At 42.0% G+C, this 25,787-nt stretch overlaps 1 protein-coding gene across 6 annotated transcripts in view; it reads right to left on the minus strand.

Annotated features, from left to right (window-relative positions):
- Nucleotides 1–25,787, minus strand: part of Tspan5 (tetraspanin 5) — a 168,757-nt gene that overhangs the window by 94,149 nt on the left and 48,821 nt on the right. The window contains exon 2 of one of the 6 annotated variants that reach the window (XM_074041408.1): nucleotides 20,753–20,830. The exons of 3 other annotated variants lie outside the window; for them this stretch is intronic. In XM_074041408.1, the coding sequence (XP_073897509.1) occupies nucleotides 20,753–20,830 (78 nt within the window). Of the gene's footprint in view, nucleotides 1–8,908; nucleotides 9,236–20,752; nucleotides 20,831–25,787 lie in introns of those variants that run through there. 2 more of the 6 variants (XM_074041412.1, XM_074041410.1) reach the window with 2 other exon arrangements.

The raw sequence follows: 25,787 nt of genomic DNA on the forward strand, positions 1-25,787 counted from the left end.
AATAAGTATCTCACATTTCTGTGGTGGCTTTTTAACCAAATACAGAGAATGGGCTTGAAGATACACGAGGTAGGACTTGGTACACCCTGGGCAGCAGACTACAGACTCTTGTATTAACAGCAATTTTAAAGGTTATGATTTGTGCTGAAAAATAGTAAGACAAAAAAAAAAAAAAAAAGGAAGACATAAACCTTTCCCTATAGCAGAAAGGCTATAACAATCACTATAGCATCTTATTTGTACCTGAAATTGCCTTGCCAATAAGGTGTATATTTAAATACTGACTGCAAATTTCAGTCATTAGCAGGGTGGAGGGGAGAAAGGAAAATGCACACATGCAAACATATAATGCAGTTTCCAAACCAGCTGGGAGCCTGGGGAGCTAAGGCAGAGAGGGGCACAATCAAAGCAGAGGACTCAAGGAAGCAGCAAAAAGAAGCTGACCTTATACTTGAGTGTCTAGTGCTACCTGTGCCCTGTCATGTCCACACACCTCCTCCTCTAGCACTGAGCCAAACTGGGTGCTGGCTCACTCTGCACAGGTACCCCCAAGAAGGCACAGAACCTGCCTTCTCAGGACCTGCAACCAAACATAACTTCATAAACCCATGCAGAATAAGCTTCTGCAGCTTACTCAGAACCCACCTGTCCATTTTCCTCATCCTAACAAGTTCTAGGAGGCTTGATGGTTGTTTTCAAACCAGGGGTGTATTACAGAGCAGCAAAATATAAGTAGAAAAAGGGCTAGCCAGGAGTTACCCGGATAAACACAATGATGGGCAGCCAGGGAGGGGGCAGAGCATCACATAAAGAGCAGTGAGGAGACCTCAGCTGACCTGGAAGTCTGCAGCCACTCAGGAAGGGGCTGGCAAACACTGTCCCAGATAGAAGGTCTCCCACATACCACGTTGGCCAGTATTCAAATTTATAATGTTAGTAAAATGAATAATAATAGTAATTGAAAGCACTATTAAACTTAGATTTTTATATATACGTTCTCAATTAGGTAAGTAAGAACTACATGTACTGTGGCTTGTGAGGCTTGGGAAATTTGACACTGAAAAAGGAGTACTGTGTATGAAAGATAAGAACTCCTGATGGAGCAGAAGCTGGGTCTTGAAGTCTGACAAACCTTCAAATTATGGCTGCTTCCCTCAGTTGACCATCTGTAAAATGGGCATAAAACCATCAACCGCATAGGCTGTTGTGTGAGGGTGCAGGGTAGTGACCACTCCTTCAGTTCCCACAGTCAATAAACAAATACCAGTCAATAGTAGGCCTGTGGGCATAACAGCAACTCTCCAAAGTTTCTACTGTCAAGGACAAGACGGACGAGTGAGAAGACAGTTACAATACACTGCAGTAGACTTTAAAACTATAAGCCCAGTAGGTGTGGTGGTACAGACCTGCAATCCTAGCACCAGGGAGGTTGAGGCAGGAGACTAGAGAGTTTGAGGCCAGGCTGGTCTACACAGGGAGACCCTGCCTCAAAACAAGAACAAAGGCAATAGTAAGTCCAGATACAAGCAGGAGAGGCACACATGGCCAGTCTACAACTAAGAAGGACAGAGCCTGTGTTGTAGCACTGTGGTAAGATTGGAGTTCTGATGAATTCCTTCCTTACTTCAGCAGTTACTAAGTACTGCCACGGCCAGCACTGTACCTTGATTAGTGTCACACACAGAAAAGACCCCTGTCCTCATGAAGTTTTCCTTTGGGGGAAGCTATGCTAAGATAATAAACATTTAAGCAAGATAATGACAATATAATATGTCAGATGGTTGAAAAGTGTGATGAAGAAAGGTTAAGTCCTGGAGAGGCAATGCCAAGAAGGGGACATGATTTTTAAAGAGATGAGATGGACAATCCTGAGCCACAAATGCACTGGCACAAGTGCTCAAGCAGAGGAAAGCCAGGGTGACAGCTCTGAGGGAGGGTGGCCTACCTGGCTGCTCACCCAAAGCCTGCTTATGTCTGGGATGATCTGTTCCCAGACAGCAGAGGGACTCTAGAAAGGGTCCCCTTCAAAGTGATTAAAAAGAGAATGTTGACACTTGACAACAAAAATAATACAGACTTGCAGAGCTGAGGGTTTTTGTTCTATTTTGTTTGTTTGCAGGGCTGGGGATCAAACCCAGGGCCTCACACATGCTAGGCAAATGCTCTACCAGTGAGCTACACCCCCCAGCCCCAAGCTGAGCGTTTATTGTATTCCCACTCTCAACTTCTTAACTTCCTTTTTTCTTTTAGTTGCTAACATCCATATGGAGATGAAACGATGCTGTAAATATACTGTCTCAGGTGGCACCTTTTCCCCCATTCACCTGGAGCATGTTTACCGAGTGTGACAATGAACAGTTCAGAATGTCTTACTCCTCAGAAACAGTCATGTCACAATCACAGTGATTTGTTTGAAGAATCTCATCCACTGCATAATTAGCCTATAGGCCACCATCTGTCTCTAAGTCCTCATAAAACTAACCATATGTTGTTTTCATCAACGGCTGAACCAGTCCCGTACATCCTTCCCCATGAAAAATGCTACTTCTTTTTCATATGGGGTAGAAGGTGTCAGAGAACATACTTCTCAGTTGCTGCCCTATTTGCTTTTGGTTTGGAAAATTTTTCTTTTCTTCTGTTCACAGTTTGACCATGGCTGCCAACCCAAACAACATTACCAATTTCTAGAAATTTCTGAAGAAGTCCTTCTGGGAGACATTGAGTATACAGGCATTAGAGCCTTAGGATTTTATTTTTCTTCTGTAATTTGATCTGGTGATATGGGGAGAATGACACACAAGCAATATATCACATAAACAGCTCTTCTATATGTATTTTAAAACACCAAGTCATGAAACACCAACTTTGATTAAATCAGAGTTAACTCAACTCTAGCATAGATAACTACAAATGAATTTAAACCACCATTTGAAACTGTGTGAAAACTGCTATCTAAAATTACTTCAATTTATGAGAATAAGATCTATCAAACTGTTAAGTACTGATCTCATATCACTCACTCACCAAGAACCAAAAAATGTTAATAAGAAGCAGCAGTACAAAGTGTTCTGGATTTTGGTCTGCTTTAGCTTATTTTTTAAGCAAAATATGAATAAAAACTGTCCCCAAATATGTGTCTGCCATTTAAAATTACACCGGACGGAACCCAAAAGCATTTAGGTACCTCAAGAACATTTGGCTATGGTGGCTGAAGTGGGCCATTAACACTGTCCTTACGATCCGGAGAAATCAGTTCTTCATCATGTGAGACCCTCTTAAGTTGACAATGGTCTAGAGATTCAAGCATAAGCTCTACTTACAAAACTGGCCACAATGTCATTTTTAAAAGGTCAAGAGTAAGGCTAAGGGTTCCCTTTGGCCAGGGAAAGTATTTATTGAACTGAATGAAATGATGCACAGAAGAAAGATTTTTAGCTTTCCAGGTCTCTTAAACTCTGAATCCTGAAGTTAACCCTTGTTAATGAATATAGCCGACCCCTCAAAGCTTTAAAGGTCTAGCACATCGTACTTCATCTACTCATTGAATTTGAACTGTATTTCTTCCTTTTTTGTCCCCCCTAAACTTATCAACATTTAATGATGGACAGGTTCTCCTTATGAATCAGAGTTTAGTTAAAGGCTCATTTTTTTCCCTCTGCTCCAAGAGCAAATTACCTTTCTCACACTCATGTAACGAATGTAAGACTCATTCCTGGGGGATTTTGAACAATTATCCTCAGAGATCTGAACATTCTTCCAGAGAACTCTTTAACTGAAGGCATTTTTTGGACCAGGTCTTACAATGAATATTTCAGTCTAGCAAGGCCTTGATAATTTTTAGCACAAGCATGGTGGTTCATCTGAGTGTCCCATCAAGATTTCTCCCCTCTCTAGTGCAGTGTCCTAGCATGTCACAATTAAATTAAGTAGCACAGACCTGGTTTCCAATTATGGCTCCTAACTTTCTTTTTTTTTTTTGTAGGACTCAGGTTTGAACTCAGGGCTTCCTGCTTGCAAAGCAGGTGCTCTACCGCTTGACCCACACCTCCAGTCTTTTTTCCTCTGGTTATTTTGGAGATGGGGGTCTCACAAACTATTTACCTGGGCTGGCCTCAAACCAGCCTCTCAATTAGTTAGGTTTATGGGCATGAGACTTGGGTGCCCAGCTGGGAGTTTGTTTTTATTTTGTTTTATTCTGAGGTACTGGGGTTTGACTCAGGGCCTACACCTTGAGCCACTCTGCCAGCCCTTTTTTTGTGATGGATTTTTTTGAGATAGGGTCTTGTTGAACTATTTGCCCAGGGCTGGCTTTGAACAATCCTCCTGATCTCTGCCTCCTGAGTAGCTAGGGAGTTTCTTTATAAAGGCAGAGCCCATCCTATCAGCAAGACACTGTAAATGCCAACCCCTCAGATCCAAGCTCTTCTGCACACACCTTACCTGAGCTGTGTGTAAGCCCAGGGGATGCTCTTCCCTAGGTCTTTCTGCCTGTTTTTAGCTCCTTCTGTTAAGTAGGTACCTGTGTCACTTGCTAGGCGATTTTAGCCACCAGAGCTATGGGGGTTAATTCAAGAGTTTCTTTTCCTCAGATCAGAAAAGAGAACTAGGAATAATATCTCCAACATTATTATATCTTGATTAACAACAAGAAAAATCTGTGATTTTTTTAAAGGTATGTTTTCTCTTAGCTAATCAATACATCACACATTGTGCAGTATTCTGGAAACTTTTTCTCTTTCATCAGAAACTATGATATTCTGAATACAGTATTCAATGCCATCAAATTCCATCCATCTGCCCTGAAAGAAAAAATAATGCTTATTTTACTTCCTTTCTCTGCCTCTGGAGTCCTACAATATTTTATTGCCTTCTGGATATTCACATAATCCACAAGAAAATAAAAAAGAAACATCAAATAGATTAATTTTTGGTTTCTCTCTCAATTTATCCACATGATCTACTTTTCCAATGTTATTAAAACTTCCAATATTTCTATTAATTCAAAATTAACCTGCAATACTATAAACATTAAGTTTATAATATCCACAAATTTTGCCTTTTTAAAAAGAGGGGAAATAATATCATAGTGTACACTAATCAAATTAGATTATCTAAGATGTTGATCATCTAATCTAGACCCTGTGAATCAAAAAATGTCATGACTAATTATTTTTATCATTTAAATCATTTTTTAAACTATTTACTGCATTTAATTGAGTTTCTTCACCCAGTATTCATGGAAGTAAAAATTAATTGTTCTATATTCTGCTTAAAAACAAAAAACCTGGGATTGGGGGTATAGCTCAGTGGTAAAGGGCTTAACTAGCATGTGCTGGATATGATCCCCAGCACCACACACATACACACACACACACACACACACACACACACAAACCTAGCCAGATACCATAGCTCATGCCTGTAATCCCAACCACTCAAGAGTTGGGATCAGAAGAACAGCTGGCTTAAGGCCAGCCTGGGGGAAAAATTAGCAAGACCCCATCTCGATAAAAAACTAGCATCATGGCATATATACCTGTCATCCCAACTATGTGAGAGGTATAGATAGGAGGACTGAATCCTATGAGATTCTATCTGAAAAATAACTATAGCAAAAAAAGGCTGGGGACATGGTTCAAGTGGTAGAGCACTTGCTTAGCAAGTACAAGGCCCTGAGTTTAAACTCCAGTACTATAAAAATAAATAAATAAATAAATAAATACCCAAATCTAAAACTCACTTTGCAAAACAGTTCCTCATAGCTGTGTCCTTTCCATATTTCTAGTAATACAGAAGACAGAGGCAAAAGCACCCCCACTTTCAAGCCCAGTGCTCACACGTTATATTTAATCTTTGAAAGTACCAGGCACCTCTCATCTAGAAGTGATGGGTGTGCTGATTTAAAATGTTTACTGCCCTTTGGGACAGCTCCTGACTAAGGGTGGCGGGGGGAACTGGTGCCAGTAGGAGCGGGGAAGATGTGGGGAAGGATGAATATGGTGTAAATACTGTAAATGGAAAAATGATACCTATCAAAACTAGTTCAGAAATGGGGGAAGGAGGGGACAAAGGAAAATGGTAGAGGGGGTGAATTAAGTATGATATATTTGATATATTGTAAGAACTTTGTAAATGCCACAATGTACCCCCACCCACCACAACAATAATATAAAAATAAATAAATAAAATAAAATGTTTACTGCTCTTACAAGTTTCCAACCAGAATCCTTAGTTGTTTCCTCCCTGAGACTCCAAGCCCCCTCCCTGGGCTTCTCCCAGCCCAACAGTCTCTGCTACGATAAAATGCATACTTTTCCCCATAATTGCTCCCAAACTGACATCCAATTTGGGATGGTAGGACCATGACCTGCCATGATGCTAGTGATAACCTGTGTGACATATCGGGGTCTATTTACTTGGGATCTGTCTTGGACCTACTTATGCAGCTTATCCCATTCACTCAGAGAGTTCCCAATAAACAGACAGAAGACAGGACAAAGATAACTGGAATGCCCATGAGAGAGAAAAGAGGGGCAAGTGGCCTGGCCCACAGGAACACTGGCTCTGGACCTCGACTCTGGCAGCTCAGATCAGGTTCTGCTGTGTGCTGGCTGGACCAACTTTGTGACTTCACTGTGGAAATGGAGACACTTACAGTGCTAACTCTTAGGATGTCTACGATATAAAAGAGATGATCAAGGCGGGTCACTGGGTGACATCCTCAGCAGGGCTTGGCACATGGGAGACACAGTAAGTATTAAATACTTTTAGAGGCCCGTTTACCAGTTCAGGAACTAAGGATATCTTCAGAGATTCAGGACCATTAATTACCCTTTTTCAGGGAGCTGGCTGCATCAGAGCAGATCACAAGATTCAACACACATCCTGTATTTTGAAACTTATTAATTCTGGTGAGTTAATTAGAAAGTGAAATTTATTTTAGGAAAGGAATGCAAACATTTATGCAGAGTTAATCAATTATGCAAAGCTATGTGGTCAGGAGGCAGCCCCAAGTCTCACAGAACCTCCCCTTGAGACATGAACTTGCAACATGAGCTGGAAACCGCATCACCTTTACCTTGGCAGAGCCAACACGCTTGTGAGAGAGTTCATTCATGTACCTCCAAATACTTACTCTTACGTGAGAGAAAATGATCCTCTGTTCATCACTCATTAGCTCTTCTCCAAAAAAAAAAAACTACCCCTGAACCACTGTCCTTCTTTCAACCAGTATTTATTATTTGCCAGATCCCATGCTGGGCTTTGGGGACAGTCACATTCCCTTTCCATTTTTTGAAAGCTGGGAAGAGTTCCCTTTTACTTAGAAAGTCCACAACCCGCTGAATTTGAGATTTTAAAAATTCACTATAGACTAATGTGGACTGGAGAAGACTGGTGAGCTACAGCAATCAAATAAGCACTGTGACACACCACATCCAAAGAAATAAATACAAGGACTACAACCACCCACACCAAAACATTCTTCCCAAGTTTTCCCTTCCAGGGGAAGTACTGCAAATTGTCTGTAGTACTCCTCTCTCCCATGGATAGCCCCAGCCTTTTCTTTCAGATTCAAAGCAAGCACTCCTCTCCCACCCAAAAACCATGTCAGTTTCCTTCTTTCCTCTGAAACACTCCTGGTCTACACACCAATGAAGGCTTCTGAGGGTAACAATGCCTGTTTTTCACCTGTGGACTTCCACAACACTGACTATGTTGGCCTGTGTTCTTAACACCTAAGTAAATATCCCCAAAGGAGTTACTAATGCCTAGGAAAGATGAGACATGTACTGGGTGGGGGTGCACCTCTCCTCTACACAAAGTTGCTGAAACAGAGCATCTGCTTCCCATGGGTCCCCTGAAAGAGCCTGTCAAGTGCATCACAACCCTCCTCTATTCCCAGGAAGCCCAAGCTGGCCATGATGCTCCCCAGCTCCACCTTGGGATTCTCAGCATCCTCAAGATGCTCCTCTTAGAAAAAAAAAAAAAAAAAAAGATGCTCCTTTTCCTGCTTCAGAACCCTAGAAACTCCACAAACATGGACCCCAGGGCAGCATTTCCCACACTGACCAAGAGCAAGACACATGTCTGAAGCCACCGCATAAACAGAGAGGGTTAACACCTACCCATGCAAGTGTACAGAAAGGACTTAGGCTTGTGTTTTTAGAGAACCCAAGAGAAAGAATGCTGAGTAAGTGAATGTTTAACCAAAGCCCAGGGCTCCATTTTCTATTCAGTTTATTTTTAACCATGTTGAAATAACGCTGTTATTAGTTTTCCCAGGAAAACTGTCCTGATAACAAAGCCAACAAGGAAATTGCATTACAAGAATGTACTTCAGCAATGACCTGTCACAGATAGCTATGGATCCCTACTACCTGGTTTGCGCTTCTAGGGTTTCTCCAATTCTAGCTCTCCTAGGCCACATCAGGATGACATAAAGCCATCCTAAGTTTATTCAAGTTAGAGCATCATACATAATATGAAGGGCAGGCATTTGAAGAAAAAAACAGCAAATAATTTGGTCCCAGTATAATTTTATGTGAAAAGTTATCCGTATTTATTTATTTATTATTGTTGTACTGGGGGTCCATTGTGACATTTATAAAAGTTCTTACCATATATCATAGTTGAATTCACCCCCTACATCATTTTCCTTTATTCCCCTCCCCCATTCCTGGAATAGTAAAGTATCTGAAATTTTTTGCAAGTTTGTTTGTATTAGATGCCAAGTAAAGAGTTTTAGAGACCCTAACCCAAAGAGACGTTTGTTTCAATCAGCCTTTAAAAGAATGAACACATGCATATACGTGATGAGTGTCTAGGATAATACCTGCTTAGTGACATCTCAACAGTACACAATAGCATTCTCTTCATTAGTAATTCATCCAGGAAAATCTTTTCATACCTGTTTGTCCAGAGAAATCATGTCAGCTGAAACCAAAATTTCTATTACTCTCTTTAAGAAAAATAAGCTCTTGCTCGCCAGTTATAAACATACACGTGTTTCTATGAAGACTTCACGTGCTCACGTTTCAGAGAAGCTATTTTAGTTGTGACCACCCACTGTTAACAGGCTGGTGAAAGTGGGAGTGATGATGCAAGCTGTGTAAGTCAAGTCCATCTGGCCCCGATGAAGCAGCTCATGGCAATGTCATCTGACCCAGACTGCCTAATTCCAGAAGAATCAGCTGACCAGCTGTCCAGCTGACCTCCTAAGTCTCCTACAAACAGGGGAGAAGTTATCAGGGTGAAATTACCCTGCGTTCAGGCTTCTCGGGTAGGCTGGAGGCCCCATTTATACTTGCTTCACTCCACCTTCCTCGGAGAGCTGGGACAGTGGAACAACTCAACCTGGAGAAAATAACATGGAGTGAGGCCAGGGAGCTGAGTGGCCCACAGAACAAGGCCAACACGAGACACATGGAGGACAAGGAATGCAAGGACACCAGAAACTCTAACTAATTCATTAATAGCTCTTTGATTTTAAAACCAAACCACAGAATTTTTAACAATTTAGCCTACTTTTTTTTTAAATTCCGAATGAGGAACCTGCCACCTAAGAATAGTTATGATGCCAGCCAGGTGGCAGCAGGTAGAGGAGAAGGTTCCTTCCCTTCTGCTTCCTGGGCAGGGGCTACAAAGATTAGAATTACTGCCATACTCTAATGCCTGGAGCTTTTTCCATCTCTGATTTCTGTGGAAAACAAAAGGTTCTTGGTAGTTCTAACTTTCTTCTGTACACTGCCTCTTCTCAAATCTCTCCTGTTTTGGTCAAAGTTAATGACTTCAATCTGGAAGCACAGGCTGACCATTAGAAACCCCAGAACCAATAAAGATGGCAAGAAAAATGCACCAAAACAATTTGTTGGTAGTGAGAGACCCACCAAGCTCTGACACAAAAACAAGAACTCGCTGACAGAGGTCTCCTATTTCTCTGGCTTTCATTTTCTAGTATAAACAATGACCAAAAGATCTTTCAATAATAGATAACAAAAACATGGAAATTATGAAAGTGAGAAATCCTTTCAGGGCATATAGCAAGGGCTGGTGGCTTGGTTGACAACCAAATTCTTGAGAAAAGGCTGGTCCATCTTGGAAAGCAATCATTTCCAATACAAAGTTACCTGTTATAGCCCAGTTGATCAGCACTGGGAGATATGAAAGGGTGTAAGTACAGTCAGGAAAGCTGAAAATCATCATCAGGAAGTTCTGTGCTTCAGCACTTTCTAAACTCCTGTCTTCTAGGCAACTCTGTTCTTTCTCCTTCTTTTATCTCATTCTTCACTGCTAATCCCTCTAGAGGGCATTAATTACTCAGTTACAATTACATCACTCCACAAACAAGAACAACACAGTACAATAAAGTCCAAAATGGATTAACTTTTTATTTGTTGCATTAACAACTTAATATTCTGTAACTGCACCATTAGGACATATTTTGCTGCACATTAGAAGGAAAAAGGCAACTGTTTCCTTTGTCAACAGCTCAACTTTCTGCCTTAAAAAAAAAACTACAAATATTTCAAAGTAATCTGGAACCAGTAACTAGCCTCTAAATGTGTTTTTTGTCTAAGAGACCCAATGCATGAAATCAAATTATACTATTTTTCACAAGACTGATGAGAAGCTGTGGTCATGTGGGGGCCCAGAAGAAAACAACTCAGGTGCTGACCAAAATGTCTAGCCCTAACCAATAATAATCAGGTTCAAATTGCTGTCTAGGACTAGATTCATACAAAACTGCAAAGAAAATCAGTGCTCATGATATGTGCACTGGTAAAGGAAGTGAGATCTAACAGCATACGAAAAGATTAGCTTTCCATCCTGGTCGTCAGTATAAGAAGACATTCTCCACAGAATGGCTTGCCACAGATCTGAACATGGTCCCATGGCCAACCGTGACCTCAACATCAAGTTTCAGGAGCAAACAACTCTACAAAACAATTTTTTTCAGGAGTTCCTCAATCAGCTTATAAAATAAAGTATGAAATATCTTTCCACTAACTCATTTTCCACATCACTGGTTCTGAGACATATTCACACAATGTTCTTCTTTGATGTGCATCAAACCCCTCCCCCCCCACACCCGTACTAATTCCACTATACTGCAATCATGTGCTCCCCTTTTTAAGCTGCAGGATCCTGAAGGCAGGGATCATGTTGACTTCCAGAGTCACTGGGATGAAGAAAAGTGCACATGGTATCATGGGACCCACAAAGATGTAAAATAGCTACCATTAGTCATGAATTCCCTCCATGAAGCAAAAACAAAACATTCTCCTTGGTACTACACAGAAAGGAGAGAGGAAAGGCATGTCTACCAGATCTACTTCCACTAAGACAATGGGATGTTAGGAGCAGCTCGGTGGTAGAACTGGTTATGGTTAGGGATAGTGATAGAACCACATGTGAGCCACAAAATTAAAATTCAAATTCAAAACCCCAGAATACTGTATTCATTCAGAAATCACTCACCTCCTACCCTGCCCTACAATCTAAATTTAATTTGTCAACTGTAAAAACCCAGGTACAATAGGTTTTAAGTCAAGTCTATGCATGAGATTCTTATATTTTCTACCTCATCTTACCAGTGTAGTCCTAGTTTTTCACTCATTCTTGACACTCCAGTGTAAATGTTCTTCATTTTCTCTCCCCTTAACACCCACTTACCCAACGCCATCCTTAAATGAAGAATCTCTAACAGGCAAAACAGAGATCACATTTTCATGGTTGAAAGGAAAAGAAAATTAGCCTTCTTGTCCTGACCAGTTTTCAACCTGGTATGTGAAGTCACAAGCTGGTGGACTGGGGCAGCAGAAAGACCCCGGATGAAATCCCAACTCATAACTTTGCACTGTGACCTGTCCAGATAGGTTTCTTCATCAGTGACTTGGGAACACATCACAGGATACTGAGAAGGAATAAGTGGGTGTGTAAAGTCTGGCCCCAAGGGAGGCAGGGATCATGCACCTGCTACTGCTACTTTTCAGTGCTTCACCCCCTCTTCCACCTGGCCCCCATTGCAGCCACATACCCACACTCCAGGACTCTGCTATACTTGCCCCAACTCTTCCTCCCACTGTCCAATCTCAAATAGCCCCCTACGCTGAAGTCCACAGGTTCCCTACTATACCTCTGGACCAGAGCTTGTTTTCATTATGGTTTTTGTTATTTTGGGGCAGTACAGGGTTTGAACTCAGAACCTCACAGTTGAAAGGCAGGCACTCTACCACTTGAGTCATGGCCCCAGCACTTTTTTGCTTTAATTTTTTTTTTGATAGGGTCTTGCTTTTGCCCTGGGTGGTCCTTGGATTGCAATCCTCCTATCTACGCCTTCTGTATAGCTGTGGTTACAAACATGCACCACTACATCCAGCTTGTTATTTGAGATGGGGTCTCACTAACTTTTTGCCAGGAATGGCCTTGAATTTCAATGCCCCCATCCTCCCAACAGCTGGGATTACAGTGTATGAGCTACCATGCCTGGCCTCAGAGCTTGTTTTAAGACCTTATAGAGACTGCCTGAACTATTCTTACTATGTGACATCTTATGAAAAAGCTATTCAGTCACTCATGCAAGCAGTCCAAATGTCCATCTCTTTTTATTTAGAAGTGTTCAGCTGCTGAATAAAATATATGCCTAAGTACAACTGAGACCAGAGATTGTGTTTAATTCTCATCTCTACTTCCCAAGCAACTCATAGTATGTAACACTTAGGGGAAGCTCAGTAACTGCTGAATCAATGAACAAATAAATGCATACTGTCAGTGCTTGAGCCAGGAGGTAAGAAAACACATTTACAAAGGAAGAATGACTACACGAAAGTACTTGAAAAGACACTACACACAGTTCCTACTATTCCATGAAGACTTTCCAGCTCGAAGCCATGACCAAAAGCCTGTACTGTATTTTAAAAAGCTATTTCCTTGCTAAAAGGTCTTTTTTCAAAGATTCTGTAATGGCCTCGGGCCAACTTGTCCCTATCTAAGTTTTGAAGGGGAAAAAAAAAAAGTCTCCAAGTCATTTTATTTCCTCATGCTGAAGGTCTATCTCCATTGTAATCCATGGTAAAGGGAACTTCAGAAAAGACAGAGTCACAAGAGGACTGAATTTGTGCCTTGAATGGGAAGGCACATTTTTGACAATTTATCCTCAGAGCACCCAAGGATCCAGACTCAGTCTAATTCCTTCTATTACCAACATGTACCAGCAAGAAGAGATTTAAAATTTGAAGCTACCATTGTCTCCTCCTTCCACAGTTTTCCAAGCCAATTGACAGGTGTTTGGCTTCAAGAGAAGAACATTCTTTTCCCACAACCCTCACTCAACTTTACCTCTGGCAGAACTCAGAGTAAGTGATTTGTTGAATCAGGACTGATACAGAAAGGGCACTAGATTTGGAGTCAGGAAACCTGATTTCTAGTCCACATTCTGTCCCAAGAAGGTATGCACCTTAGGTGATTTATGTCACCTCTCTCAGTGCCACTCTCTCCTTGTCTGTAAAATGAGGTGTTGTAGAAGACTGCTAGGATCACCAGGAGATGGAGGCTACATATTTAGGGTAGAAGGTGGGCCAATGTTGCTTTCTGCCTGCTAACTCCTATCTTAAAGTCTTGCTTCTTAAGTCTCCTGAAAAGGTGGCCTGAGAAAAATAAGACACCTGGAAACCATCTGAAAAAACCAGTGCTATTATTAAACAAAGCAGTGACAGAGTCGAGATCCCCCTAACACTAGGTTTGGAGTTTGGTGTCAACTGATAGCTGATTCTTCTCATGCCAGCATTGCCAAATGCATCTGCAAAGTTCTACTTTACATAAAACCGTCTGAAGTGATGAGACTAGACTATTATCTTCTTTTTAAGGCTAAGTAAAACCACTTTCAACTAATTTAAAAGTAGTGTTTTGAAAATGTTAGCAATAAGAATACAGCTCTCTTACTTTTCCCTGCCTCTGTCTCTTCTATGAACCCCTGAAGACATTTTGGGAAAATCCAACCTTTCTCAATTCACTGCCTTTGCAGTGTGAAGAAAACAGATTGCAGATTTGCTTCAGGCCTTGTGCAGTTTCTGAGCTGGGGCATTGTTTCCAAGGCAACAAGTTAAAAAGAAAAAAAAAAAAGTACAGATAGGTCTAGGCCATTTAATATGTAGATGAACCAGGTCACCCACTAGTTATTTCACTAATAGGCAAGAAGACAGATTAAACTCTTCTATTCTTTATTCTCCATTTACACTAAAAGGAATTTATTTGGGGGCTTTTATAACAGATATAATGACTCTGCTTTGGCAATGTGGTTTCCAAAATGCAAAACTCCAGAGAGTTTGTGACAGTTAATCAAGCGAAAAGCAGCTTCTGTCCAGAAAGTCTAAGCAGAGAAAGGAAAGGGGGTCCTGGAGCACTGCATCTAATTCCAGACACTTGTTTCTACAGTTCCCTTACAGACAGGAACAATGGCATAGCACATGCACCCCTGCCATGCCACCACACAACGAGCACTTACAATCCCTGTTCTCATCTTCCCACCACACTAATGGCATACCCAAGAAACCCACAGTTCCTTGTGGGAGGAGTGACTTTGGCTTCCAAATGGAACCACAGAGCCAAGGAGGTGGTGCCCTGTCCTGGCCCTTGGACAAAGGCAAGGAATCAAATGCACTGGCAGTTGGGAGGCAGCAGAGCCAAAAGCCAAGAGTGAGGAGCTAAGGGAAGGCAGATCTTCCTGTGATGGATATCCCCCAATGGCCAGCATGCATTGTGGCCAGCATCTGTGCCAACCGCTGCTCTCAAGAAAAATGGAGGAAACCAACAAAAGAAAGGGTTGGTCCATTCACAACACTGCAGTAACAAAAACAAAGCAATGTGGGCACAGGTGATGAAGAAACTGTGTGTGCACCAGCAATCCAATTAGAGTCCTGCTTGGCACAGGCAGGCCAGGACTACAGAACACAGCTACAGAACCCTGGAACACCCAGACACCATGATAGCTAGTGTTCTGGGGTGCAAACAAAGACCCACTGTCTTGGAAGGCCATGCTGCCAACGTGTCTCACGCTTTCTAAAAAAGCCTAATTATTGGTCTCTTCCTAAGCTTCTTGCCTTTTCCTCAGCTCCATGAAGGATAAACACATCCTGCTCTACTCTAAAGAAGATGGGGAGGAGTGGGGAGATGCAGCAAGTCCTGAACAGGACTCAGACCCTGTAGAAGCAAGGGACAGCTCCATCTCCACAAAGACCATGATGCTCGGCCCTGAGCCCACACACCTGTGCACTTCCAAGCTTTTTAACAGTAACTGGCCTCTGTGACATTCCCTTGAAGGTGTTCTCTATACTTCTTACCTCATCCTTTCACTCTGAAGGTTTTTGTTGTTCTATTTGTTTTGGCAGTACTGGAGTTTGAACTCAGGGCCTTGCACTTGCTAAGCAAGCACTCTACCACTTGAGCCATGCCTCCAGCCCTTTTTGCTTTAGTTATTTTATCAGATAGGATCTTGTGTTTTTGCCCAGGCCAATCTTGGACCATGATCCTCCTATCTCTACCTTCTAAGTAGATGGATGGGTTTACAGTCAAGAGCTACCATGCATGGCTCTCACTTTAGTTCCTTCTTATTTTTTGTGGTGCTGGGCATGAAACAAGGGCCTCATCTATGTTGAGCAAGTGTACTACCAATGAGCTGCACCCTCAGCTCTCGCTTTGGGTTCTTAAGTGGAACATACCGCCAGCAGTGCTCTCGGCCAGCACAGGCTGGTTCTGTCTGCTCTGCAGACTGGATATTTCTGTGTCACACTTTGGAGTGCCCTTTCACTTTTCTGTTTTGTAAAACTGATGTATCAGAAAGTTAAAAAGGAATCAACTTTCTCATGGCCTGCAGGATGAAAAAAATAAAAAGGCATCAAGTTTCCAAGACATCACTGAGTCTTTTAAAGATGAGCCAACTGTGCCAATGTCACACGAATGGGGTGGCAGGTATCGGAGACTAGAGAATTATAGAAATCTGTTTCTACTTTATGTCTCGCTAAGTAAAGAAAGGACAATGTTAGGTGTTAACTTCAATTAAAAAAAAAAAGTTACAACCCCACTTTTCTATTCCTGAGTCTGTCACTTCTGAAAGAGAAAATTTAAATTATCAGTGTCAATTTCTCATAAGAGTTTCTTCTCTCGCCTCCTGCTTTGAATACATTTAATATAATTTCTTCTCTTTTCCCATTGGTCCTACAGTTTATTGCCACTCTCTGTTGTCAAGTCTTCCAGTTTTCCCATCTTTCCCAACACTTGAAAATAAAGAAGATTAAAAAAAAAAAACAGGAAGAAGCCAAATAAAATCCACTTTTGACATTTAAAGACATAAGCTCACCCTGTGGCATGTTTATCTGTCCCAGAAAGCTTCACCAAAGAGAAATTTAAGCATTACCATAATTTGTGTGTGCCTGGAAGACTTCAAATATTATTTCTTTAATGTGAATGAGAAATAATGTCATTGAGTTTACATTTATTAATGTCTTACACTTGTAGAGCACTTTGTTTTTAAGGTGTTTTCACTTATAATGACTTCATTTATATTTAACTTCACTTTGAAATCCTGCACTGCAAACACAAGTCAGCAAATTGGGGCAAGCCTATTTTTTACATTAGAATATTTCTTATGGTTTAGCTCATCTAATCAAACCAAGACCAATCCTGGTCTGGAAGCATGAAGGAGACCCCAAAGGTAGATGTGTAACAGCTGGATCCCTGGTCTGATAGCTGGATCCCTAGCCTGACTTAGAGAAGAAGCAAGAAATACTCTCAGGCTTGCACTTAAGACCTCTGATGATGGTTCTAACAGACAAAGGAAAGAGAGAGGGAATTTAATTCCCTATAAACACCAATTTGGAGTAATTGATGAGAGGGGGCAGGCTGCCTGTCTTCTCTCCTCCTTCACATTAGCTGGATAATTGCTTCCTTTCTCCCACTGTCCAGACCCACAACCGAGGACTAGCATACCAGCAGACTACCCGAGACAGGCTCAGACCAGAAACACCAATAACATATCAAGCTTTTTCATAACTACTATACCATCACACACACACACACACACACACACACACACACACACACACACACACGATGGCCCAAGTGTAAAACGTTGACGCAAAATAAACAGAATCATCGTCTGGTGTTGAAGTACACCACAGGAATGTAGCCGTGGAATGTTCAGCTTTCTTCCCCCCCCCACCCCAACCTTTTCCCTTTTTCGTTAAGAGTCGCTGAGTTTTTTCAATAGCACATCAAGCTCCATTTACTCAGCCACATCTCCTTCCTGTGCTGCAATCACAGGTAACGAGCCTCCAATGATCAGATTTACTCTCAGCTTCCCAGTGCCATATGTACTTCCTGTCACCTCGCTGCATATTGTGAAGCAAGGTACACAGCACAGACCAGGAAATGAAGGTGCACCATCACCATCTCAAAAGGACCACAATGGCAAAAATTCAGCAGACCATCTCCAACTCCTCTCACCTCAGTCTCACCGTTCAAGCAATTTGCAAAATGAATATAATGCGACTAGACGTAGCCACAGCCAGGATGCTGCCCAACAAAGGAAGGGACAGAACTCAGGTGGACCACATGCCTACTGCATGCCAGGCCCAGCACCTATCACTGTCACAGAAAACCCTGTGCAGTGGATATCCCCATCTTACAGATGAAGAAACAAAGCTCAAGAGATGAGTTATTTGTCCAAGGTCACAGTGCTGATCAGTGTCATGGTCAAGGGAACTCCAAGTCTAGTGCTATTACTACTCATTACCTAAATAAAGTCCCTCAAGAGTGAAATGGCTCCTTTACCAGCATTAAGAGAAGCTTATAGTTGGGGCTGGGGACACAGCTCAGGTGGTAGAGCACCTGCCTAGCAATGGGGAGGCCCTGAGTTCAAACCCCAGTATACAACCCGTCCCCACCCCACCCCCAAAAAAAGGAGAGGCTAGAGTTGATCTTGAAGAAGCTTAGACAGAAGTGCCAGAGACTTACTCCGCTTCTCTCAGGACCAGGCAGCTCTAGGCCATCGAGTCTGGCAATGAACTTGAACCCAGTCCTGGAGTCCAACATATTATCTACAGGAACAGACTCCTCAAGAACATACCTTATGTCCCAAACATTTGAGCTACTGGTATCTTCAGACATTTAATTCTCTTTCATTTGGGTTTTATCAAATTTAGGTTTGCCTTGACAAGATAATCACTATGAAATTTTGAGCTCTCAGCCCTTGATTCTTCAAAGAGCTGACTCTCCAAATAACTACCCACCGATGCAGGACTCCAAGCAGGTAAGCAGGAACACACGGGAGGGTGACTCAGTGGGCCTCAGGCCTCAGAGTGAACATCAAGTAGGACTCAACTTCCCTACCTTTTGCCCTCAGTCAGAACCCATTGGAAATCAGCAATTTGGCCTTAAGTAGGCCTCTAATTTTTATGTGTCTTCTCTTTGTTTGGAGTATAGGACAGACAGCCTATTTTTCTGAGTTCAAAGGCAGGAACAACAGGAACTGCAGAGTGTCTTAACATAAAAGAAGCAGGACAAGAGGAAAATATGCCAGAAAAGAACTCTGTTCTGTTGTTATTTATATTTCTGAAACAATAAAAGTGCAAAGTTTGCCAAAGATCTACAGGAAAATCTTGTTAAAACATACACTTTACAAAGTCTCCTGAAGCTGTCTGAAGATAACACGCAATCAGGAAGACCTCTTAGAAAGAATAAAAATGGACTAATAATATGAAAGATCAAATAAACCCCAATTTCATATTGACTGCAATCTAAAAAGTCACTCTCAAATTGATTTCATGAAACTTAGACTTGTTTCTTCTACCTCTAGAAACAAGGTCATAGTTAGCAGTAAAATTTTTAAGGAATGCCACCAATGTATTACCTTTTAACAGAAACTTCTTGAAAGAAAATCAACTTTGAAACACAATTTACTTAAAATACAAAAGAGCCATTTTGCATGCACAGTTAAGTGTGTGGGAGGTTTTATTTGTTTTGTTTTATTTTGAGACAGGGTCTCACTATTTAGTGCAGACTGGCCTCAAACTCTCAATCCCCCAGCCTCCATTTTCCAAGTGCTGGAATTACAGACATACACCAACATGCCCAGCCATGTGTGTTTTTTGTGAACTCATGTTTTACCAAATCTTGAGTAATTCCTAAATGTTTTCCCAATATGACTGGGCTAGACCAAGTGTGGTGATGCACAACTACAATCCTAGCACTTGGGAGGCTGAGGCAGGAGGATCCCAAGTTCGGGGCCAGCCTGGGCTACATGGTAAGATCTCATGTCAATGAAAGAACAAAACAAAACAAAATGACTGGACACTGTGATTAATGGCAAAGATTAATAACCGAAGTACAAATGCCTTTTTAATGTACAGCATGTGCAACAACACCACCACTGGTTTGATAAGAGGGTAGTCTGTGGTATGGGAGATACTGAGAAGAATTTCCTATTTTTGGCAAAACTAGAAACATGTTGCCCATTTCAAAATTTCTTTCACATAAAGCCCCATTTATACACCTCTTTGACACTCTCTGACCTCCACAGATGCCTGGCTATTCACAACGCCCCTAATGACTCTACTCTCACCCCAACGAAGCTGTACAGTGGCCTACCTCATGAGTGCCCCATGCTCAAAGCTATCTTCTTCTTCTTTCCTTCCTCTCCCCCTGCCAATCAAAACACTTGTCCCTCTGTCAAACTGTTCATGTACAGCAATTAGGAAGGATAGGAGCTTTGTGCAAAGGATCGGTAACCCCTTTAAATGAGGTTCAACAGATGACTATCTCAATAATTCTACAATGCTGCTCTAATTCCAAATGGAGTTCTTTACATGTATGACAGAGCAATATAAGAAAGTAAAGGGAAATCACAGGAGATAGTGGGGGATGAGGTCCAGTCGGGGAAGACGTATTTTATCATGTTAAGGTAGGAAATTCACAGGCCTGCCTAGTCACATCCTCTGCAATATGACACTTTCAGTCCTACACACAAATACACACATAGTGGGTTGAGAACCTCCCCTTGTCCTCCAGCCATATCTCTATTACCACATGTCCACGATGTCACCAAAGGACATTTACCCTGGACCTTTTATAAAAGATCAGGTTTCAAAAGCTCAAGTAAAGAAGCAAGTCTGCTATCAAAGCAAGTCTGCTGTCAATAGACTTAAGCTTACAATCAGTTTTAGTTAGGCAGTTCACACGAGTGTATGAGCAGAAATAAAATCTGGGCCTTTGATCCACCAGTGGCACTGTGCTTTTGTCTCCTGCTGTACTAACCCTTGGGAATTAAGTAACCCAGAGAGCTGAGACCCCAGCCAGGAAGTACACAAATATTTCTGGTGTATGCGCCTGTGTTAGAGCAACTGAAACAAATACTTTCAGGTCAATCAGAACTGCTTCAATTAAACAATGTGACGTTCACATAGCACACAGGGCAATTTAACTGGGTGGGCTGATTCTATAGTAGGTTGCAGGTACAGCTCCTACTGTACCTGGAAAACAGGTCAGCCCACTCTGGCTCCTCCGCACTTCTTATCCTACCTCCCTGCCTACTCACTGTGCAGCTGGAAGCCAGCTCCAGCCATCAGAGCACAGAAAAGCCACAAAACCCCTCTAATCACTTCCAAGTTGTGCAGACTCGAAGGTGGCCCAATCCTAATAGGCACTTGAAAAACAATTACTTTCTTAAATTTCTGGAATGACTTTGGTCACTCAGAACTACCTCTCTCTTCGCCCGCCATTTCCTGTTCCCAGTCTGAGGCTCACTCAGCCGTTGCAGCAGTATGAAAATAGGTTGAGCCTGGATGAAAAAAAAGAGAATTAGTCATTCAATTACCCAGTGTTGCATTGAGGCTTTGTGCCACCCAAGGTAAAGAAGTCAAAACTCCGTTCCTAGGCTAACTCCTCCCAATTCCAACCCCCTAGGCTCTAGCTGTGTTCTATTCTTGATGCCAAACAACAATAAAAGCTTATTTTAGTCAATTCCTGAGTTTTGTGAAGACCGTGTTCCAGAAAGTTGAACACTTTGTAATGCTAAGCAGATTCTTAGACTGAACACTGTTCTAACATCGCCTCATCAAAATGACAGAGCTAAGGCACCTCTGACACCAGGCTGCTGTGGATCTGAAGAGCTGAGATGAATTGGCAATGAATGAACGTCTTAGAAAACCACTAACATGGTGGAGGATGTACTAATGGGAGCAGCGCAAAGCACTCTCTCTGCATAATCGAGGCAGTAGTGGGATTCACACTTGAGTGCTGTATGCAGTCTGAGGTTCCAATTTTCAATATATGAACAAATTAGAAGCAGCTGAGGGCCAGACACCAGTGGTACATGCCTGTAATCCCAGCTACCCAGGAGACTGAGATCGGGAGGATTGTGGTTCAAGGCCAGCTGGGACAAATAGTTCGAGAGACTCTATCTCTAAAATAACCAGAGCAAAATGGACAGAAGGTATGGCTCAAGCACTACAGCACCTGCTTTGCAAGCTCAAGGACCTGAATTCAAATCCCAGTCCCACCAAAAAAACAAGGAACCTAGGTTGGGAGGGTACTTATATTTAGAGACAGAGGTGTTCCTAAAAATGTAAAAGGAACTAGCTTCAAACCCCAAAAGATTCAAAATGGTAAAGAGAATATTTATGAAGCGCATACTATGTGCGTTTTATATGACTTTTCACTTAATCTCTAAGACAACCCAAAAAAGCAGGTCACAGATCTCAAGCTATTTGGCAGGTGTGGATACAAGGCTCAAAGATATTAAGTGTGCTGCCTGGGGACACTCAACTAGGATTCCTCAACCCACCAGATGTTACTCCTGCAAAGACCAACTACTACCGGGTACTTTAAACTCAGGACGTCCAAAATTAAATTCATTTCTCATTTGCTCTCTATTAAGTATAAATTTATCTTAAGTAAATATTTCCATGAGAGAAAGTTCACAAAGGTTTCCCAATCAGTGGTATTAGGTTATTACTTATGCTTCTCCTCCCTTTGCTAAAACAAGGAACTATTTCAGACACTAGTGGGCTACTGACCTCATCCTAAACCTGAAGTCTGAAAGAGTCAAAGTTACTTTAACGTAACCTTGAAGCAATAACTACATTGTCAACTTGTCCGAAAAAAGTGCCAGTTATCATGATCTTCATGGCTGAAGTTCAATTGTGGGGGCACTAAGTAACTCTCTAAAGAGAATGTTCACTACCTCTCCAAAGGTGGTGCCAGGACAGCTCTGTGGACGCCTCCAACCCGTGACAGGAGCTGTGAGAAGAACGGAAACCCCCCTGCTCCATGCTACCTCGTAGCCTGGCAGCTGTCACTATGACTTCCTGCACTGGAGCCTCAACTCCAACACTGCCCAGAAGGTGACATCTGTAGAATTTTTAAGGAAAATATTCTACAAAATATTGCAGTTTCATTTATAAGGCTAATTTTCAAATACCTTGTTTATATGGTCTTTTAAATACCCCAGCCCGAGCTGTCAATCCCTCTGAGTGTGAGTTGACTACCCCTTATTAGAAATGCTTGGGACCAGAAATGTTTTAAGTTGCAAAGGTTTTCAGAGTTGGGAATATTTGCCTCGACTTTACTCGTTAAACATCCCTAATCTGAAGTCAGAAATGCTCCAACAAAAGTTTCAGATTTTGGGAGCATTTAGGATTTGCAATTTCTGGTGTAGAGATGCTCAATGTACCTTGTCCTTGTGAAAAACCACAGGAGGGGCCAATATGGTCTCTAAACCATCCAAAAATGGAGAGGAACATGTGACTATATGAAATTCACCACTTAAAGTTAGAACACTATACTGTTCTTAGTGCCTTCTCGGCATTGCTCAGGAATGTCACAGACCACTGAAATATATGTATCCCCCCATACAGACCCTGTAGTGTGGTCTTCATGGCTGCCTCTATGAAGCGGCAGCTCCACTCCAAGCCTGACCCCAGAATCCAGTTTTCCATGGTGAGTGGATGTAGGGCTTCTGTAGAAACCTTGGTTGTCACTATTCTTGATGTTATTAAGCATATGACACATTTCTCCCACGGGGCAGCCAGACACTGTTCCCCTGCAGCAGTCAGCGACTCTCCACCATCAGGACCATGGAGAATTTTATACTCCTCAAAAAGCCTCTATTTAGATCACACCAGCCTAAGCAAACTTTCCAACTCAAGTGGCCATCTACCTACCCATTTTCATGGAATGCAGTAACAAACAGATGTAACACAGCTGGATTGCCTTCACTTTCTAAAGCAATGCCGCAAGTTCAAGTGCAGTTTTACCCCACTGGCACAGGTCCAGGTTAAGATCGACACTTTCCAAAAGAAAACAGGACAAGCACAAAACATTAAAACCACACCTCTCAAAGCCTCCTAGGTTCTCACCCTGAGCAACCTCAGGAAGTTAAGGGAACATCTCTGCACACAATGTGCTATTTCTGAGAAAAATTATAGTGGATACCTAGATAATTCCTCAACACAAGCTATTCAAGTGTGTCTAAACACTGTTGACCCTTCTTCTCCCCCTCAGATCAAACACTATTAGTAAGAAAATGTATTTTGAAGTCTTTTATGTATTAAGATACTTGCTTTTAATTTTCCAAAACAATAGGAAAGCTCTCACGAGTGACAGCTTTAGTGAGAACTCACACAATTACTGAACAGTTATGGAAGGAAAGGAAAACTGAATATGAGTATCTTTTTTATTCCTTCATTTTGGGGACTATTTTTTAAGGTGGAAAAAAGAACAGAAAAAGAAAATTCTTTGGTGTGGTAAAGCAATACAATTTGATTCTTTCAAAAGGCATTACTGTGATCCTCATTTCAATTATAAAAATACATTTTCATCTTCACAAGGCATTTCTGAACTGTCACTAAGTGATGACTTGCAAGATGATGGAAGACACACACAGTATTTCACAAAGGGCAAGCTGTGGACCGATGGGGGCAGAGGCCCGCCCCCCGCACCTCAGCTCCTGATTATCTCAGCAGATACCCTCACCCATACCGTCAGTGTCCACAGCACAGCCCATCCATGTGCTTGTAAACAGCATTAAACACGGAAAGCAGCTATCACCCTCCCCAACATCCCTGCCTGGGCAGCTGCGCTGGGAGCACAATCTCACTGTCTCCTACTCCAGCCCCTGGCAGCTAGCACAACTGAGTTTTCAGAATGACAGGAAGGGAGCTGAAGAAGTCACATGCTGGGACCCCAAGAGCTAGGGGTGCCACGCAACTACTCCCATGAAAAACCAAGTGTGCAAGTTGAAAGCAGTCACAGGAAAAGTGTCTCCACATGTCTGATAAAAGTGCAGGGGACAGACATGGAGGCACACTATAAAATCTTAGACATTAACCCCCAAACTGTGTTTTATCTAATGACATAATTTGCTTTCTTTAAGTAAGAACTGTAATAGTCACGTTTCTCTTTTCACTTTGGTTTCCAGGAAATTCACATATGAATGTAATGCTAATTTGCAATAGCTTCACTGACCTAAGGTAGTTGGAATAATTATTTCCCCTTTTTTGCATGTGTTTTTTTTAATAATTTATTTGTACTTACCAGTACTATTGTCTACCTATATATTTTGTTCCAACCTTCCTTAAATACTTTTTGCCTGTAATTATAGCACAGGGCTCTTTTTTAAAGAAAAATAAGCCATTTGTGATGTCTTAGATGGAATTATGTACACTGTACCTATTCATAAAGTATTACTTTTTCCCTGAGGATTTCACAAAAAAAAAATTAACTTTGAAACACTATTCCTTATAGCATAACATGCTAACCAAGCTGCTAGAGTGTGAACGAACAAAAAATCTGTTTGAATTCACAGAATTCTACACTGCGTTATGCAGACATCCCCTTCCTCTGTCACAGACAGAGGAACCTATGGCAGGAACTCTTCACTTCCTTTTCTACTTGCTGAAGTCACTTTAGGACTCATTTTCAAAAAGCCATGGAACTTGTTCCCCAGAAGCATGTGCATACTGCTTGTCACTTCTGGTCACCCAAAGGTGCCACCTCCATCTTGTTCTTTCTCACTATGGAAATGACAGGTAAATCACCTCCCATCACAGTCAGATTCTTCCTGTGCCAGCACATTCAGCTCTGGGGTGTCACAGGGAGCCTCAGTTTCTCTCTCCCCAGGGTCTCAGCATGAAGAGGACCAGAATTCAGTGATGGCCACATTCCCAACACTGGCAAGTGACAATGGACAAATGATGCCCAGGTCTCCTGTCCCCAAGGTCTCTAGTGACCTTTACTTTCTGGGAAGTGGCAGAAGTTTCTCTCTGGTGGGGGGGAAATAAACGTTTAACACTCTAACGCTGTTCCAGCAGAAACACATGAGATACGTACAATGCCTTTTAAATCACCAACAAATTCACACAGTGCCTCCTTTGTGCTCCCTTTCCCCAACATTACTGTCTGGTTTAAAAAATTTTTTTAACAGTACTGGAGTTTGAACTCAGAGCCTTGTGATTACTACACAGGCACTCTATCACTTGAGCCACAGCTTCAGACTGCTTTAGTTATTTTTCAGATAGGGTATTGTGCTTTTTGCCTGGGACCACCCTTAGATCACAATCCTACCTCCACCTCCCGCATACCTGGGATTATAGACGTGCACCACCACAAATGGCTTGTTTGTCGATATGGGGTCTTAGTAACTTTTTGCCTGGTTGACCTCAAACACTAATCCTCACAATCTCTGCCTCCCTTCCCAAGCAGCTTGGGGTATAGGATTTGAACTTCTCAGGGCCTCA

This window comes from Castor canadensis, chromosome 9, assembly GCF_047511655.1.
Source record: "Castor canadensis chromosome 9, mCasCan1.hap1v2, whole genome shotgun sequence".
Taxonomy (NCBI): Eukaryota; Metazoa; Chordata; class Mammalia; order Rodentia; family Castoridae; genus Castor; species Castor canadensis.